The sequence below is a fragment of the Odocoileus virginianus genome, chromosome 18 (assembly GCF_023699985.2).
Source record: "Odocoileus virginianus isolate 20LAN1187 ecotype Illinois chromosome 18, Ovbor_1.2, whole genome shotgun sequence".
Lineage (NCBI taxonomy): Eukaryota > Metazoa > Chordata > Mammalia > Artiodactyla > Cervidae > Odocoileus > Odocoileus virginianus.
The window spans coordinates 3764138-3782202 of NC_069691.1; the positions used below are offsets into that span (position 1 = coordinate 3764138).

General features: G+C 53.9%; 2 protein-coding genes across 11 annotated transcripts; both read left to right on the top strand.

Annotated features, from left to right (window-relative positions):
* Window positions 1-224: 224 nt before the first annotated feature.
* ATOSB (atos homolog B) lies at window positions 225-11963 on the top strand. 9 transcript variants are annotated; one of them, XM_020880451.2, is made up of 10 exons: window positions 226-316; window positions 764-830; window positions 7843-7986; window positions 8232-9201; window positions 9340-9398; window positions 9569-9674; window positions 9795-9953; window positions 10252-10320; window positions 10398-10573; window positions 10712-11963. In XM_020880451.2, exons 4-10 carry the CDS (start codon window positions 8308-8310, stop codon window positions 10863-10865), a joined length of 1617 nt encoding a protein of 538 aa, XP_020736110.2. In that variant the 5' UTR covers window positions 226-316; window positions 764-830; window positions 7843-7986; window positions 8232-8307; the 3' UTR covers window positions 10866-11963. The 9 variants fall into 9 exon arrangements, 8 of the variants coding, with proteins under 8 accessions (XP_020736113.2, XP_020736110.2, XP_020736116.2 ...); XR_011492752.1 differs by lacking the exon at window positions 226-316 and having other exon boundaries at window positions 680-830; window positions 10712-11148; window positions 11298-11963; XM_020880454.2 differs by lacking the exon at window positions 764-830 and having other exon boundaries at window positions 225-316.
* A 905-nt stretch (window positions 11964-12868) lies between these two features.
* Window positions 12869-16107, top strand: STOML2 (stomatin like 2). Of its 2 annotated transcripts, XM_020880419.2 has the most exons (10): window positions 12869-12996; window positions 13236-13373; window positions 13843-13942; window positions 14060-14118; window positions 14201-14302; window positions 14445-14579; window positions 14729-14873; window positions 14984-15063; window positions 15292-15420; window positions 15828-16107. In XM_020880419.2, exons 1-10 carry the CDS (start codon window positions 12952-12954, stop codon window positions 15963-15965), a joined length of 1071 nt encoding a protein of 356 aa, XP_020736078.1. In that variant the 5' UTR covers window positions 12869-12951; the 3' UTR covers window positions 15966-16107. The 2 variants fall into 2 exon arrangements, with proteins under 2 accessions (XP_020736078.1, XP_070336405.1); XM_070480304.1 differs by lacking the exons at window positions 12869-12996; window positions 13236-13373 and having other exon boundaries at window positions 13448-13942.
* Window positions 16108-18065: the final 1958 nt, after the last annotated feature.

An 18065-nucleotide genomic window follows, 5' to 3' on the forward strand; every position in this document is an offset into this window, starting at 1 on the left:
TTCACTAAGAGGCTCAAGTTCCGCAGGCAGCTCACACCAGCTCGAAAGCCTGGAAGGGTTCCTACCAGGTTCGGGCGCCTGCAAGCTAGAGCTTTGGCTTAGGTTCTGGCTCCCGGTCTCCGGCCGGATCCAGTCAGCCCAGGCCAGCACACAGCGGGCTGAGGCCCCGCCCCTTCAGACCTGTCATCACAGAAGCCGCACGTGGCCGGGGTGGGCGCTCAGGCGACCTGCAGCCATCACTGTCTCCTCGGCCATCCACTGGGGCCACCGCCGCCAATCAAAACCAGAGGTTCCGGGCTGCAGCGCCAGCGCCGGGGTGAAGCCAGCCAGAAAAGGGGCGGGGGGAGGAGAGGCTCCGAGATGGGTGGGGGCTAGCAGTGGAAGCGAGCCTGGCACCGGTTCTGCCAGCCTGGAATCCGAGGGGGCGGATCCTAGTGAAAGGCGGAGACCAGAAGGGGGCGGGGACCAAGGGTGGGGCGGGGACCGGGGTGGGACGAGAGACGAGCAGAGGTTCAATGTGGAGACGCCAAGAAGACGAGAAGGGGCGGAGCCAGAAAGGGCAGGACCTGAATTACCGGGGAGGAGCGCCAGGAATTAAAGAAACTGGGAAAGGGGACGAGCCCGGGGAAGGTGGGAGGTGGGACAACGGAGAGGGTGGGTCGTGTCGTTGCGGGGGCGGGGCTCGGACCAAAGGGGCGAGGTTTGCAGGCCGAGGCTGCAGCTAGGGCAGCTATGTAACTGCTCCAATCCACTACCTCCCCAGTTGCAACGGGACTCACGGAACTACAGGTGTGGGGCGGGTGCGCCTGGAAGAATGGACAAGTACGGAGGTGCGCTTGGGTAGACATGAGGAGGGAGGATCACGTCAGGGAAGGAGATCTGGAGAAATGCTGGGGTGCGGGTGGAGTGAAACAGCTGGGGGAGGAGGAGGGGGCTCAGTGTTTGGGCTAAGAAGTGCATTCTCCGGTACCCTTGTGGGGGAAGGGCGGGAGTGCTTTGTGAGGCTGGGAAGTACAATGTGAGGGGGTGAGGTGAAGTGAAGCGTTGGAGATGATACTTGAGGGGGAGGGGATATGAAGGCGCTTTAGGGGAGAGTGGAGGGGGCGTTGTGTGATGGAGATGGGCTGGTGGTCCAGAGTGTGGGAGGGACTGTGTGGAGGAAGAGGGTACGGGGGCTGTGGGTACTGTGTGAGGGGAAGGGGCTGCGGGCCCCAGCTGAGGAGGGAACCCCTAGGGCCTTGAGAAAGTCTGGAGGCTTTGTAGAGACTCCAGGAAGAGGTTTTTGTACCGTGTCTCAGGGATAAGAGTGATGGGATTAGTGGGGTGAAGAAGCCAGTCTGTAGTGTTCCTGGCTCCTCAGCTCCTAACTCCACCTTCAGGCCTGAGCATTCAGAGAGGATGCAGGCCCCACTTGCTACTAGAGCTTGTGTGACTGTCTCAGTCGGCTTTGGATCTGTCTGGCTGAGACTGGGATATTTTTCCCTTAGCTGGTGTCCCTTCCCCCCTTAGGTTCCGGGTAACCCCTCACTGGTTCCTGTTCCTCCTAGAAGCTTGCCTTAGTCCCTGTCTTTCCCCTCCTCCCCCGATTTGCCCTGCCCTTCTGCTCTGGGTGTGCTCATTCCCCACTTCCTTCCTCGCCTGGGGCCTGGCCTGGTCCTTGCCTGTCCTGGAGCTGTGCCCTGCCCCAGACTTTGTACTCAGTGGCCAGAGACCTAGGTAACCAGCTGCAAGGCCCAGACCTCACCCTCACTACTACCAAGGGCTCTCCCAGCAGCCCCCCAAGTGAGTGGTAGACACATTTTTACCACTTGTCACAAACTGATTTCTGCACACTTTTCCTAAAGTGTGTAGGGAACCCTAATTCCCTCAAAAATTCTGGGCTTCTGTGGGAGAGGGAAATGATGAGAAGTACTGAGGGTCTGCAGTGCATGCTTTGAGAGGTGAGCCACTATTGTTGGCTGAACTGGGAAGGGAGGTTCCAATCTCCACTGCGGGAGGGAGAGGGAATGGCTCCCCACCCTCCTGGCTTGGAATCTGAACCAGACTAGGACCTAGTCTCTGATTCCCTGAGGGGACTTGATGTTGTGCCAGAGTTCTTTTTGCCCCTGGGCAGGCTGCAAGAGGGTGAGAAAGCTCTGCTTTCCACACGGTGGCTGAATGAGAGTGACAGTGTTGCTGAAAGGGGCCCCAAGCCAGTCTCCCCGGGCTGAGAGACTGGCTGGGGAGGGAGGGGGTGCCAAAGCCAGACAAAGCCGTGGGGTAGGGTGGGGTAAAGAAGGGCAGGCTGAAGCCTTTTGAGGAGGAGCTGATTGCTATGGCAACACAGCTTCCCAGATTGTCTCTCAGAGAGGCGGGCTTAGGGCGGACTCTCTCCAGCTTCCTCAAGACTGAGGCATTTGTTTGAGTGGGTGGGGCATGAAGAGAAAGGGCATTGGTTTGCTATGCAGAGGCTGGAGTATATAGACTTTCTGCTTCCATACAAGCAGCAGAGCATCCAGATGCTTGGACCCATCCTCTGAAAATGGGTAAGAGTGAACAATAGCCATTAGGATGATAGCAGCATAAAGTCGGAGTTCTAGAGACCTTCAGTGGTCATTTTTATACAAACTCATTTTACAGATTTGGAAATTAAGAAAGAAGAGACTGATATTTTCTCCATGTCTCACAGTGAAAGACCAGGCATTAGGACCCAGGTCTTCTGATTGCTCTTCACTCAGCCCAGGGGTCAGTGTTTCTTTGAGCCAACATTTATTGAGCACCTATTATGTGCCAGGCACTGATACTGATTCTGGGAGTACTAGCATGAATACAACAGAGTTGCAGCTCTCCTGGAGCTTGTATTCTAACCCAGGGAGAAAGAGATGTGTGTGTGGCTGCAGGGGGAGAGAAAGGAGAGGGAGGGGGAAAGAGGAAGAGAAGTGCCAGCTGGTGGTAACTGCTGTGAAAAAAATAAAGCAGAGTAAGGATTTCGGGCAGCTAGGTAAAGCCTCTCGATTGTACAATGCTGCTTGCTCTCCCAGGGCACCTGAGGCCTAGAACGTCTTTGATCCTTCCGCTGAACTACTGCCCCTAGACTTTTGCAGATGACTAAGGTCTGGGCCTGTGGTCTTGGCAGTTAGATAGAACAAGGTGGGGTCACCGAGGGATTATTTCATTCCTACAGTGTTGTGTGTCTACCTGTCTTCCCAGTAAGCTTTTACTAAGGTAGGTTGGCTTTTAGATTGGTACTCTGCAACTTTGTTCAGGGTGTTGAAAATTCCCTAAATGCTGTTCCTTAGCATTAGGGAACCAGCAAGGAAGTCAGCCCATGGCAACTGCTTTTTCAGGGTTTTCCCCTGGTATGAGGTGAAGAGAAAGGAAGCTAGAGGAACTGTTACTCGTTTGTGCTTCCTAAGTCTAGGGCACAGGGAGGAAGCGGGGGAGGAGAGCCTCCTTCTGCTGTCCAGTGACAACCTCAGTGCCCTTAGGGCCTGCACTACAGGCAAGGTAGGAACAAGGACCCTGGGGCTCTGGTGGCTTCTGAACTACAAAAGAATGCACTCCGCTCTTCCAAAGGTATGGCCAGGGAGCATGCCCTGCCTGATGCCAGTTCTCCAGGGCCTCAGTTTGGGTCTTCCCTTTTTTTTGGCTCTGGTGTTTGCCTCTTTTTTCTATGGAAGACCCCAGTCTTAGCAACCTCTTAAGTTCCAAATTGTCTGACTTCACAAGTGCAGAGGGAAATGTAGACAGGACTGTTTCTTTTCTTAGCTTGCCCATAGATCAGCCCCTCTAAAAAGTGTCTTTTAATGTCTAATCCTTGCAAAGGTTTCCATCCTGGTCATTTAAAGAATAGGGCTTCCCAGGTGGCGCTAGTGGTAAAGAACCTGCCTGCCTGTGCAGGAGAGACAGTAAGAGATGCAGGTTTGATCCCTGGGTCGGGAAGATACCCTGGAGGAGAGCATGGCAATCCACTCTAGTATTCTTGCCTGGAGAATCCAATGGACAGAGGAGCCTGGCGAGCTACAGTAATAAGAGAATAAGAATTAGGAATGCTGGTTCTGCTGCCACTTAATTTGGTTGGGTCTAAGCTGGGCTTGGGGCCCAGTGACTCAGGAGGAGGGTGGGGAGTTTCGAGGGAGTTGTGAGTCATGGGGGTGAGCTCTGTCACAAGAGTTGGGCATATTTCCCCCTACTCTGGACAGAAGCCTTCCGATCCCACTTTCCCTGGGTGCTCTGCCTCCTTGAACAGGGGCTTATGAATAGAAAGAGTACTGGCAGAAAGACTGAAGCAGTCTGATCTCACAATGAAAGTTTAAAGACATAAAGAATGATGTCTAGGTTCCTGAATTAAAATGTATCCGTATCTCAGGAGCCCTTGAAGCCCTCTAATGTAGGCAAAACAACATTAATATATAGTAAAAGAAGGAAGAATACCATTTCTCAATGGAAGGAGATGAGATCCCACTTCAAGACACTTTTATCCTGGCACGAAGGAAGCTTCCTGAGCTTCAACAGCCCTGTGGTCTTTGGTTTGCAAGGCACGGAGAAATGATGGGGATATTTGGAATCTAGTATTGGAAGAGCAAGCTGACTTTGGGGATTGTCAGACTTTGTCTATGAACGCCCTAGGCCGTCCTATTAACCTTCTCTGAAGAGGAAGGGCGCGGTGAGAAGTGGGAGGCCTACGTCTTTGAAAGGGTTAAAAGGCAGGGCTGAGAGCTGCTTTGGACTCGGGCAGTTGAGGGGTTAAGGAGATGGGCGGGGCAACCCTAGTAGGCCTGCCCCCTTATGGACCAATGGACAGGCATCTTTTGAAGGAGGCGTGCCTCACGCTTGAGGTCGGGTGGAGGCTGGCCTCCTTTAGGCCAATGATCAAGATCGCTGCGATGTGGGCGTAGCTTCAGGGGGGCGTGGCGGCCGCGAAGGCGGCAGCGGGGGTGTGAGGGGAGCTGGGCGGGGCGGGCTGCCCCATCAGCTGGTAGGAAATGGCCTGTGAGTCAGAGGGGCAGCGGAGTCGGCTTCGCGGAGCCGGGGCGGCCACGGGGAGGGACAGTCGCGGGGAGGGGCGCGGCAGCGGCTTGGGGGCTGCGGGCGCCAGGGCCCGCTAGTGTTGCACACGAAACCGAACAGAGAAGAACCTAGCAGAGCAGGACTCAGCCTGAGCCACCCTTTGTCTGGGTTGGGGGCCCGAGGCGGGGAGGACCGGGCATTCGAGGGGAGGGACCGGGACTGGACCGAAAGGCCCGGAGCAGCGGCGCCGCGGCGGAGCCAATTTGGGAACGGGGTGAGTTTGTGGTAGGGGGAAATAGCAAATCTCCGAAGCTCCAGTACGGAAGGGTGCCTGTCCCAGGTTGTGAGGAGAAGAAAGGTGAGGCAGGACCTGGGAGGCTAAACAGGAGGTGGGGATCGGTCAGAACAAGGAGTCCTAGAGCCCGAATGCTGCGGTGAGTCTCCTGGGCTCATTTTGGAGGAGGTGCTAAGATTTGCTTCCTCTCCAGGAAGGGTGGAGAGCTCTAGGCCAGAGGCAAGGGGTTGGTGAGGTAGCGGAGGGTAACCTACCTACCTACAGTAGTGGTCCTTGGGAATGGCCTCCCTAGTTTGTGTAGACGCCTGTGGGGACAAAATGTAGAGCAGCTGGTAGCAGTTCTTTCTGAACTGGGCGAAGGTGGAAAACACATGGAGAGGAATTCTTCTTGCCGCCTTCCTTGGTCAGGGTAGAAATGGATATCTTTATACTGAAGGGAAAGGGAGGGTTAGCCTGGGAGCTCAATACCCGCCTATCCCACCTCCCCGGCCTAGCAGGTGTCTGAATGTACAGACCCTATGGTATTCTGGGACTTGTTGTTTTTGCTGGCCTTGCTCCCTTGGCATGTTGGGAGCTGTAGTCCTTGCCAGCCACAGCCTGGCACAGCTGTTTGATGCCAGCTGGTGCCCACCCCTTCCCAGAGTGAGATTTGGCCTCTCCTACCCCTCCCCCTCCCCACGTCCTGCCCCATGAGTCAGCCCGAAGCCATGGACTACAGCCAGCCTGGCTGGGTGGCAGGGAAGTGAGTCTTCGAGCTTTTCATTGGCCGGGCAGGAACTGAGAGGCCTCTGGGGTAATAAGCAGATGCCAGTCATGCTGGGGTCAAGTAGGGCATCATGTCATCATGATGCTTCCCCAGGGCAAGGGCTGAAAAGGTCAATGGGATGACCTAGGGGTGGGAGTGCTAAGGAAAAGGCCCTTGCTGAATCTGTACAGCGTGGGTAGAGGCAAGGAGGGAAGGGTTGAGTACAGGTTGTACCCTTTGACAATGCTGCCATTGGCATCCTGCCCTTTCCAGACACCCCACCCACCACAGGGAACCAGAATCTTCTTGAGCTTCCAGTTCTAATGAGAACTTGGTGAAACAGGATAGTGTAGTGTGCAGTGATGGGAACTGGTGTAGGAAAGCTTTTCAGTCCCTGGATGCAAAGCTTCCCTTTTTCCCTGCCTCCTGCCCCCGTTTCTGTTGTCCTTGATTCTCCGCATACAATTAATCTCCTGCTTCTCTCATGTTGGGAGTTCTTCTCGGCACTGTCTGCTGCCCCGATCTCTGGGGCTTGCATTCTACCTTTCTGAGTCCTGCTATGTGCCTACCCTTGTGCTTGGAGTCAGGCAGGGAATTCAAGTAAAACCTATCTTCAAGAACCCTATGGAAAAAAAATAAAAAAGAACCCTATGATCAGTCTTACCTGCAAAAGCAAGCAAAACTGTCCCAGAGTTACAGGAGACAGTGACACTGCCGTAGGTGAGGTCTCAGAAGAGACAGTTATTTATGGTCCAGGATGGCCAGAGGAAGTTTTATGGTGAGGATGGCACTTGGCCTAGCCAAGGAGGAAGGGTAAGATTTGGATAGGCATAAGGGCACATTCCCCCTGAAAGGGAAAGTGTTTTGTGGATAGCAAGCAGCAAAGGCTACTGACTAAAGCATAAGTTTGATCCTGCGTGCAGTGTTTTCTCCCATGAAGGAAGACAGACTTCGATTTGACATCCCTTTACCCAATATGGGCGCCTGAGGGTGGACGAGTTAGTGAAGACCATCTTGTACCCTGGCAGAAAAGCAGTGGTTTGAGTTTTGGGGTGTTGGATGTGCTGGGGAGGAGTCGCGAGGCACTCCAGCTGTCTGGCTGTCACTGCCTTATCTCTAGTTTGCAGAGCCTGGGGGAGGGGCAGGCCCTGGAGAGTGTCTTCTAGCAGTGCTTCCTCCACACCCTGCCCCCTCTAGACTTGTTTTTGGTTAGATTTGTTGCTTCCTGTTAAAGGGACAGACTGCTGGGGACAATTGGGAGTTTAATTCTGAAAGACCCACTTTGAGCTAGCCTGAGGTTTGTCCTTCCAAGGAGCCCTGATTATGGAGGATGTTTTTGTAAGACCTCTGCCCTGAGAATTATGGAGTGGCATTTGTTCCTTTAGAGATAGATAGATGGGAAGGAGTTGTGCAACACAGTGGCCTTGAGCAGGAGAGTTAAATTCTTGCCTTGGCCATCTTTCAGTTGTCATGGTCTCTTGGATCTTGGGGTTTCTCATCCCCCATCTCATTCAGGGCAGGAGTCCCCCAGCTGGTAGCTCTGACAAGTAGTCTTCCTCCCTCACCTCACGTGTCACATCCTATTCCAGTGAGCTAAGACCTGCCACTCTGTGACTCCTTGTATAACCCAGTTCTGCCCTCTGGGCCCTGGATCCCGAGACTACTGCTTTCTTCTCTGCAGGGGTACTGTGAAGGAGTATGTCCTCTATAAACTGGAGGAGGATGTCCTGGGGTATCCTCTGTGAGCGCAGCCTTCCCACTGGCTCCAGAGATCCTGGCTTATGCCAGGCTTATCCCATTTTTCTCTCCTCAGGGTCCAGCTGAGCCTAGGAGCTGCACGGAATGGTGGCAGTCACCTTACCAGTGCAGCAGGCATGGACCGGACTGCAAGCTAGGAGAGCAAGACATCAGCCAGGAAGAGGGAACACACAGCTAGGCTTAAGGCCTCCTCATCGGGGTGAGTGCCAGAGAAAAGGAGGGGAAGCAGATCCAGTTAGAAACCTGAGCAAACGGGTCACCTGTTCAGCAGTTTTGAGGGTTTCCTCTGTACTCCATCAATCCATCTGGGGCGTTTGGTTATCTTCACCCCCCTGGAACCTCACAAGCTCACCTCTACAGTCCAGGGGAGGATCTGAATTTCATCTGGGAGGGAGACGATTCACGGATTCCTCTCACTATCTTTTCTTCTCTTCTCTTGCACAGATGTCCCCAGGCCCCCCAGCCCAAGCCCAGCATAAAGGCTGTGGGGGGGGTCCCCCCTGACCGAAGGCAGGGCTTCATGCGCCACGTGCAAGCGGAGACGTCTCCATCCTCAGAGCCAGAGGCTGGCCCTTCGCAGCCTGCAGTCAGGCAGGGGGCCCTCCAGGGTGGCCTGCTCATGGGCTACAGCCCAGCAGGGGGGGCGACATCCCCCGGGGTCTACCAGGTATCCATCTTTTCCCCTCCAGCTGGTGCCTCTGAGCCTCCTAGGGCCCTGAAACGGCCAGCCCCACCTACCGAGGGTCCCAGGGAGCTGAAGAGAGGCCCCGGACTAGGGGCCAGAGAGGGACTACCCCCTGAAGAACCACCCACTGTCGGGCTCTTGGGCCCAGAGGGACTGGGGCTGAAACTGGGCGTGGCCAGCCAACATTTCTGCCATCACGGCCTCTGTGTTTTGGAACAAGGAGGTAGTTCCACCTCACCTTGGACTTCGGGGGCCCGAAGTTCCCCCTTGCCCCCATCAAATGCTTCCTGCAGTACTTTGCACACCAGAGACTGGGCTTCCCCAGATCCAAGGGGACAGGGGTCCCTGGGGGTGTCCCTGGGGCCAGCCCCTCCAGGCCAGCTGCACACACTTGACACTGATTTGCACAGTCTTGCACAAATAGGGGGTAAGAGCCTAGTGTCTGGGGTGGGCAACGGGGGCAGCCCCTGGCCTAGGGAGTCCCCTGGCACTGCCAATGGGTGCAGCCCCGAGCACACACCCCCTGGCCCCGGACCTCCAGGCCCCTGCCCCACCAAGCGAAGGCTGCTTCCTGCTGGAGAAGCCCTGGATGTCAACTCTGAGGATGAGGGGCCAGCCCCTCGGAGGCGCCGGGGAACCCTGGGCCACCCTCCTGCTGCCAACAGTTCTGATGCCAAAGCCACACCCTTCTGGAGCCACCTGCTGCCTGGGCCCAAGGAGCCCGTGCTGGTAAGCCGGGAGAGGAAGTGGTCTGCTCTGACATGGATACCTGTGGGGGAAGGTGATGGCTTGGGGTGTGTTCCTGTGAGAGCTTGTGATGAGCCTGGCTTCCATCCAGTCTCCTTACCTAATCTTTCCTTTCCACAGGACCCAACAGACTGTAGTCCCATGGGGCGGAGGCTGAAAGGTGCCCGTCGCCTGAAGCTGTAAGTGCCCTGCTTCTCCCTGAGAATGGTGCAGAAGTCTGTAATTCTCTTTCCAACCCCAGGCAAGGGGACCTCAGGGAACGGGCCTGAGGTGGGGCCCAAGGACAATAGCAAACATCTCAGAACACCTCAAGCCAACCAGCCTGCTCCTGTGTCCTCTCCTCTACCAGGAGCTCCCTGCGAAGCCTCCGGAAGGGACCAGGCCTGCTGAGCCCCCCCAGTGCCTCCCCTGTTCCTACCCCTGCTGTCAGCCGTACCCTGTTGGGCAACTTTGAGGTAGTTCCCCTTGGATTCCTTGATTGGTGGGTCTTGCAGGAAGGGATGGTGGTATGTGGCTTGGATAGATAAGGAGAACAGATAGCATCTTTCTCACGTGTTTTCCTACCCTAACCCCAGGAATCATTGCTGCGAGGACGCTTTGCACCGTCCGGCCACATTGAGGGCTTCACAGCAGAGATCGGAGCTAGTGGATCCTACTGCCCTCAGCATGTCACGCTGCCTGTCACTGTCACCTTCTTTGACGTTTCTGAGCAAAATGCCCCGGCTCCCTTCCTGGTATGACCTGACCTCAACCCAAAGAGCATGAAGGGTTAGAGGCAGGAGGTATACTTTTTTTTTTTTCAACTGACAATGCAAAAGACTTTATTGGGAAAAGGCACTCAGGTGTAGCGCAGTAGTTGAACTGCTCTGGAGGGATTCTTGAGATGTTCTTACCTAAGAGAGTCAGGGCCTAGTGGGAGAGAACTCTTGTATGGGGCAGGGGCCAAGTCCCGGGATGAGAGACTGGGGAGATGGATGAGTGGTCTGAGATCTCCCACACCCTACTTGACTGATAACTCCTTGTCCTTCCCAGGGCGTCGTGGACCTGAGTCCCCTGGGGAGGAAGGGTTACAGCGTGCCCAAGGTGGGCACCATCCAAGTGGTGAGTTTTCCCTGAGGGGGAGTGGGGAGTGGAAAACATCCCTTCGACCCTACCAACCTTGCCTGTCCTGTCCCCAGACCTTATTTAACCCCAACCAGACTGTGGTGAAGATGTTCCTCGTGACCTTTGACTTTTCGGACATGCCTGCTGCCCACGTGACCTTCCTGCGCCACCGCCTCCTTTTGGTGCCCGTGGGTGAGGAGGGGAATGCTGGCCCCGCCCGCCGCCTCCTCTGCTACTTACTGCACCTCAGGTGAGGACGGGGCCCCGGGCCGCTGGGCACGAGGCCCAGGTGCCTTTTCCACCACCCAGGTATGTCCTCCCTGAATAGGATCTCCCCTCACTTCTCATCAGCCTGGAGTCTTACTCTGATCACCCTGTCCTCCCCCAGGTTCCGGAGCTCCCGCTCAGGCCGCTTAAGCCTGCATGGCGACATCCGCCTGCTTTTTTCCCGCCGGAGCCTGGAATTGGACACAGGGCTCCCCTACGAACTGCAGGCTGTGACCGAGGCCCCTCACAATCCACGTTACTCACCTTTGCCCTGACTGTCAATGCCCTGAACCCCTTGTGGGCCAAAGACCTGCCCATCCTGCTCCATCCTGGACAGAGTGAACACGTGGAGAGGTGGCGAGAGACCTCTCGGGCTTGCATTAAAGCCTTCACCATGCTCATGCCCAAACTGAGCTTTGGGTGTTTAAAGCTTCTGACCTTACCACACGCTGCCCTGTTCTGGGTCCTCCACGTGCCGGCCCCTCCCTTGGATTTCCCAGGCTGGCTGCGACGGTGGGGAGGAACTGGAGCTACCCTGAGGTTGTCCTAAGTTCCCAGGCAAGTCATGCCAGCATTGCCTCCCTGTCCTGGGCAGGGGCCATTTATTATTTTATTTATTTTTAATTTATAATTTATTCAAATTGGATTGCCTTGGTAACCTCCCAAACCTGATAATTGGCATTGCCCCCCTCCTTTCCCACTCTCAGATATTGCTCCAACCTCAGGAGTTGAAGAGGCTGATGTGGGGGCTGTGGGAGAAGTGTTCTCCCTCAGCTGAGAGCAGAGACGTTATCCCAGAAGAACTGAGTCACCAGCCAAAGACTCAGCTTCCCCTACCCTTCCCAATGCCTTTCACTTCCCTGACCCCACCCCTCCTGAAAGCCAACTTGTGTGTGTGTGTATGTTTGTGTGTGTGTGTGTATGTGTGTGTTGTGTGTGTGGTACTTACGTGAGAGAGAGAGTGTGTGCATGCAGTTGCGCACACATCTAGGACTCTAGACCCTGGCTGTCCCTCTCCTTCTTCTGCCTGTGTCTCTTTGCTTTGGGGTCCTGACTGAGGAAGGTGTTCAGGGTACAGAGTCAGGGCCAAGGACTAGGGTGTCTCCTCCCTCCTGGCCAGATTCTGACCCACCTACCTCAGTTGGGGTGAGGGGCACCCCTCAAACTCAGTCATGTAGTTACCAACTACCCCATTCCCCAGTCTAGACTCTGACCCAGCCTTAGCTCTGATGCCTGGGGCTGGGCTGAGGGGAACAAGCATTTGCTGAAACTTGAAAAGAAAACAACCCAGGAAAAAAATCGCACCTGGTACTTTTTTTTTTTTTTTTTAGGAAAAAAAAAGAAAAGAATAAATTCTTGTTTGGAAACTTGAACTGAGCCTTACTTATTCTGTTGGGGACAACATGGGAATGGGTATGGGAGGACCTAACTGCCCTTTCCCAGGGAAAAGGTGTGAGGCCAGGAGGTGTACGGGAGACCCCCATGGTTCTTAGGGTCTGGTCTAGTTCTTTTCACATGATGGGGTGGCGTGATGGGGAAGGTTCTGCCATAAAAGCTGAACTTTGAATGTAGGTCTGGATTCTTATACAGGTTCTACTGACGATTTTAGCTCCTGAATTTCAGCACTCTGATACGTAAAATGAGGGACTATGCAAGCCCTATGTGCCAGATGTGTGCAGGGTGACATGCTCCAGAGAACGCTGAATGTTGGGGCTTTGTGCTGGACTATGTGTGTAAAGGAACCTGGCCTAATAGATCCTGACGGGGTAGAGGTAGAAAAAGCTATGGTGCCTTGGGAAAAGAGGGGAGGGAGAAATCTCAGTCCAATCACTGGGCAATGTTAGGCCCAATCACCATGGCAACGGGAATGGGGTCAGTCCCCAGTGGGAAGGCTGGGTACAACACAGCAAGACTACCAGAGAATGTCACTATGGCAACCATGGCTCTGAGACAGCGCCAGTCGCCTGGTCGCTATGGTGACAGATGGGGCTATTATACGCTCAGAAGGGTAAACTGAGTCTCCAGTGGGGGTAAAGAACTCTGGGAGGCTTTTCTGGGCCACTTACACATGAAAAATAGCCGCCAGTTGGTCACTGTGTTGGGCAGCTTGGGCTTCTTCAGAGAAAACAAGAACCTCCGGCCTTGGGCGCCGGAGATCTGGGTCTCACCCGGAGCAACTTGACTCACGCTTCTGCCAAGTAACCCTGATTGGCTGAGTATGGGAAGGGGAGGGGAAAGAGGAAGACCGGAAGTACATCCGGGGGAGTGGAAATACGGGAGGAAAGGCTCAGGTCCGGACATCTAGAGCGACCGCTCTGCTACGCGTCTCGTTGGTTCCGGAGGTCCCTGTGGCCGTGGGAAATGCTGGCGCGCGCGGCGCGGGGGACTGGGGCCCTTTTGCTGAAGGTGAGTGTGAGGCATCCTTTTTTAAGGATCAGGCCAGAGATCACCTGGGTTTTCATCTGGGAATGGGCCAGATTCTATGTTTGGGGAGAGAACTGAGGTCGGAGGTTGTGGTACTCACATGAGTCCCTCTCCGAGAACCTTTTAGGGTCGTGGTTTAGGAACTTGACTCCCGGACGGGCCCCGAGAGGGGCGGGGTGCCTGGCTGTCTGGGCCTCTGCAAATCCTCTTCTTCCCTTCAGGGCTCCGTCCAGGCTTGTGCCCGCGCCCCGCGCCGCGCCTCCTCAGGATTGCCCCGAAACACAGTGGTCCTGTTTGTGCCGCAGCAGGAGGCCTGGGTGGTCGAGCGCATGGGCCGATTCCACCGGATCCTGGAGCCTGTGAGAACCGCTTCTGCCCGCCACGGGCCAGCCTGAATCCCAATTCCCTCACGACATGGGGGGATGGGGTGAGACCTTGGTGTGGGGCCTGCCTTCGCCTTTGGTTTCTGACACCCTAGGCCAAACCCGGCAGGGCCCAGAGTGTTGACCGTCATACCCATCTTAACACCTTTTCCTATTGCCCTAGCATCCCACAGGCCCCATGTTGGGAATCTTTTCTGTTCACCCTCTCAGTTCCACCTGTCTGCGTGGAGAAGGCTACTCTGCTGGCTCCTGTTCCCTTGATTCTCCCTTCCCTTCAGAGGTCCAGCCTGACATTCCGACCCTTACCTTCCCATCTATCAGTGTCGTCCAAGTCTTCTGTTTTCTGGGCAGAATCTATAGTGATTGCCTACCCACTCCAAGCCTAGCTTGGACTCCAACCCTACAGTCCCATGTCCTTCTGAAGACTTGTGACTCCTCTTACCAGGGCTTGAATATCCTCATCCCTGTGTTAGACCGGATCCGATATGTGCAGAGTCTCAAGGAAATTGTCATCAACGTGCCTGAGCAGTCTGCTGTGACACTTGGTGAGGGGTGCAGGGTGACACGGGTTCTCTGAGGCCGTCAGGCCATGGTGGCAGGAGAAAGAGCTCATGGGAACTCAGGGTCCTGACCTTCTTTCTCTCCTGCTCCCGCACCTACAGACAACGTAACTCTGCAAATCGATGGAGTCCTCTACCTGCGCATCATGGACCCCTACAAGGTATCTACCTTTGCAGCTCCAGAGTTGCTCTCCTTCCTAAAATCCTGCCCCAAGCCACTTACAGTCTCCATGCCCCTTTCAGGCAAGCTATGGTGTGGAAGACCCTGAGTATGCTGTCACCCAGCTAGCTCAGACAACCATGAGATCAGAGCTCGGCAAACTCTCTCTGGACAAAGTCTTCCGGGTAAGGGGATCTGAGCCAGAGTTAGGGTTTGAAGACTCATACCTGGTACTCAGTCCTTTCTGGGATCAGTCTCGGGACCTTCTTCGCCTAGCCTCCTGGTAGGTGAGTTGAGGCCATGGAGCTTCCACCTCTTGTCCTCCAGGAGCGGGAGTCCCTCAATGCTAGCATCGTGGATGCCATCAACCAGGCTGCCGACTGCTGGGGCATCCGCTGCCTCCGTTATGAGATCAAGGATATCCATGTACCACCCCGGGTGAAGGAGTCCATGCAGATGCAGGTGGAGACCGGGAGCAGTGGGGAAGAGTGCTTCAGGAGGCTCCAGTTGCATGGGAAACCTGGGCCCTCTTCCCTACTGAAATGGGTCCAACTGCAGATCAGCGTCAGGTCTTCCTTTTACTCTGGTTTCTCACTGCTTGGGGCTTCTAGGTGGAGGCAGAGCGGCGGAAACGGGCCACAGTTCTAGAGTCGGAGGGGACTCGAGAGTCAGCCATCAACGTGGCAGAGGGAAAGAAGCAGGCACAGATCCTGGCCTCTGAGGCAGAAAAGGCTGAACAAATAAATCAGGCAGCAGGTCAGCAGAGGGTAGAGGCTGAGGGATGAACAGGGTATGGGTCTTTGAAGGTCGGTAAGGACAGAAGCTTTGACCTCATAGATCAAATTCTGTTTCTTTTTTTCTTTCAGGAGAGGCTAGTGCAGTTCTGGCCAAGGCCAAGGCTAAAGCTGAAGCTATTCGTATCCTGGCTGCAGCTCTGACACAGCATGTGAGAGGCCCCTGGGTGGGACTGCGGACGGGATTTGGCAATAGAAGGGGTTCTCTCTTCTACCCTAGGGGAAATTCCTGCCTTTTTGGTTCCATTGAGCTGCATTCTGTGATCTCTTGTATTGTGATTTGCGTGTCCTCTTTCTAGGAACCTGGTTTCTCTCCACTTTCTTCCCCCCTTCCTCTCCAAGTCTGTGATCTCTGATTTTTATCCTCCCTATGGCCACAGAACGGAGATGCAGCAGCTTCACTGACTGTGGCCGAGCAGTATGTCAGCGCGTTCTCTAAACTGGCCAAGGACTCCAACACCATCCTGCTTCCCTCCAACCCCGGCGACGTCACCAGTATGGTGGCTCAGGTTAGAGTGCCCTGAGGACCCAGCACCACACCCATGCCAGAGACCAAGAGCGTCCCGCCGCCATCTCTTTCACCATAGAGACTTTTAGAGTGCCCTGAGCCCTGCACCTCTCTGCGCCCCTGAATGAGACACTCCCTTCATCCCAGATGGAAGGGAACCCCTTGAGACATCCTTTTTTTTTTCTTTTTTGGCAGATACCTGTATTAGCATTTTGAGGGTGACCCTGCGCTGGGGAGTGTGTAACATTCCTAGAACAGACTCCAAAACTTTTAAGACTGAGGCTTAAGAGAGAGAAGGGAAAACCAAGTTTACTGGCCCCAGCTCGCCCTTCTTCCTTGGAGCCGTCGGTGTGTTGGGCTGTGCCCCCGGCCACGTGTCCTCATTGCGCTCTCTGTCCCTCTCCTCAGGCCATGGGCGTGTACGGGGCCCTCACCAAAGCCCCGGTACCGGAAGCCCAGGACTCAGTCTCCAGCAGGAGCAGCAGAGATGTCCGGAGCACGGGTGCGAGTCTTGATGAGGAACTTGATCGAGTCAAGCTGAGTTAATGGAGCTGGGCTTGGGCAGGGAGGTGGGAGACGGGGAAGCAGCGCTGGCAGACTCTGGCTCTAGCCTCCCTGCCAGGATTTGGGTTATTATTTTTTTATTTGAACTTTAATCATGTAATAAACTGGCCAGTGGCAAACCGAACACTGTCCTCTTTGCTTGGGGAATGAAGGTGGGAAAGTCACCAGTGCCTGCCTTGGATGACCTCTGCCAGCCTCCAGTCCCGTCAGGTCTTGAGGACCGATTCCTCCGTGAATAAGGATGAAGCTCATGTCAGTCATCCTGCCTGTCTTCAGGAGAAGCTGTGGGATATAGTGGAAGGATTAAGCCATATGTCTACCAAACTGCCAGCTGGGGAGAGTAGTCCCCCCTCTTGCTAAGTGTGGGGCTGTGAATTTGAGCAAGTGCTGGGGTTTTATTAAAGGGAAAGGACTTCCCTGGTAGAGCAGTGCTGTCAATGCTCATCCGGTCCCCAGGGACTGAGGACACTCATTCGTTCATTCAAAAACATTTAATCATGTCTGCCATGTGCCAAGCTCAATGTTAGACATAGGTTACAAAAGAACCCAAACCCAGTCATCCCTGTTTTCACAGGAAGCAGACTGAGGTACAAAGTGATGTGTGCTGAGGTGGAGGAGAGTTCTGGCTGAGGGATCCTGTGCGGAGGAGCATGCCACTGTGGGCAGCAAGGTTACTAACCCTGCTACTGGGCTCACGCTGCAAAAATTGATACATTCATCAGATGATGGTTTGGGACTAAGATGTGCAAAGACCTATGGCTCCAGAGAAGTTGGAACATTCAGAGTTGTTTGTTGTGGCTGAAGGGTGGGGTGTTAGGGGATGTGACTATGTGGCAAAGGCCAAATCTCAGGGAGATAGGGTCCTGAAAGTTTGGACTTTATCAAGGGGAGGCTGATGCGGGGGCATGAAGGGTTTTTTCCCCTTCCCATGAAGAATTTTAAGAAGATTAAGGTAATCATTGTTTCAGATAGAGCTGTCCTGCTGCTGTGTGGTCAGGGGATCTGAAAGAGAGATGGGAGGCTGGAAGGACAGTAAGAGGCTGCCTCAGTGGTCCTAGAGGGTGAACAGAGATAAGGGGCTTTGGGGATGAAGGCAGAGGGATATTTCAACATATTTCTGAATTAGAATTTATTTATCCATTTAATAACTACTTATTGAATTCCAACTATATGCCAGGAACAGAGGATACAGTAATAAAATTTCCTACTCTCAATGAACTTACATTCTATTTGGAAGGGACAAATCATTAATAAAGGTGCTGATGAGTTGTGCTACAGAGGAAATTAAAGGAAGGGAGGTGGGGAACTTGATGGGGCTGTAACATTAAGTAGGGTGTTGCAGGAACCCTCGCTGATGGTGCATTTAAGCTTAGATGTGGAGATGAGGGGAAGATACACTTGGCCATCTGGGAGTAAAGCTAATAGGAGATTGCAGACACACCTAAGGCAGAGAACGGCTGCCTTACTGGGGAGAGCTAAGGAGCTACGGTGGATGGAACAGACTTCAGGAAATAAAGGGCAGCTAGATGAATCGGATAAGGAGGTGGGGAGATGGTATGTAGACTGGTAGGGCCACTGAAATAATCTGGCCTCAACTCTGAGATGAGAAACGACTGGAGAGGTTTTCTGCTTTGTTTTAAATGGTAGTTTTTCTGAGATGATTCACATACACTGCAATGCACCTGTGTCAAGTGTAAATGCAATAATCTGTAATATATTCACACAGTGTGCAACTGTCATAATCCAGAACATTTTCATCACTGCTCTCCCATTCCCACCCTGCCACAAAACCCTGGTACCCATCAGTAGTCAGTCCTCTCTCCCCTCAGCCCTAGACAACCACTAATTTTATTTCTGTGTCTATAGCTTTATGTATTCTTATAAATGGAATAATATGTGCTATTTGGTGATTGGCTTTTTCTACTTAGCATGTTTTTAAGGTTCATTCATGTAGCAGCATGTAAGCCACTTGTAGTACTTTATCACTCTTTTTTTTTTACTGTATAGATATAGCATATTTTGTTCATCCATTCATCAGTGAAGGCCATTTGGGTTGTTTTTACCCTTTGGCTATTATGATAA

Bases quoted from the DNA above. Each gene is read 5' to 3' on its own strand.
- ATOSB (XM_020880454.2), top strand. From the start codon at position 8,308: ATGCGCCACGTGCAAGCGGAGACGTCTCCATCCTCAGAGCCAGAGGCT. The intron at 9,399-9,568 runs GTAAGTGCCCTG...CTCCTCTACCAG, and splicing joins GGTGCCCGTCGCCTGAAGCT to GAGCTCCCTGCGAAGCCTCC. The intron at 9,675-9,794 runs GTAGTTCCCCTT...CCCTAACCCCAG, and splicing joins CCCTGTTGGGCAACTTTGAG to GAATCATTGCTGCGAGGACG.
- STOML2 (XM_070480304.1), top strand. From the start codon at position 13,576: ATGTTGGGAATCTTTTCTGTTCACCCTCTCAGTTCCACCTGTCTGCGT. The intron at 14,303-14,444 runs GTAAGGGGATCT...CTTGTCCTCCAG, and splicing joins CTCTGGACAAAGTCTTCCGG to GAGCGGGAGTCCCTCAATGC. The intron at 15,421-15,827 runs GTTAGAGTGCCC...CCCTCTCCTCAG, and splicing joins TCACCAGTATGGTGGCTCAG to GCCATGGGCGTGTACGGGGC.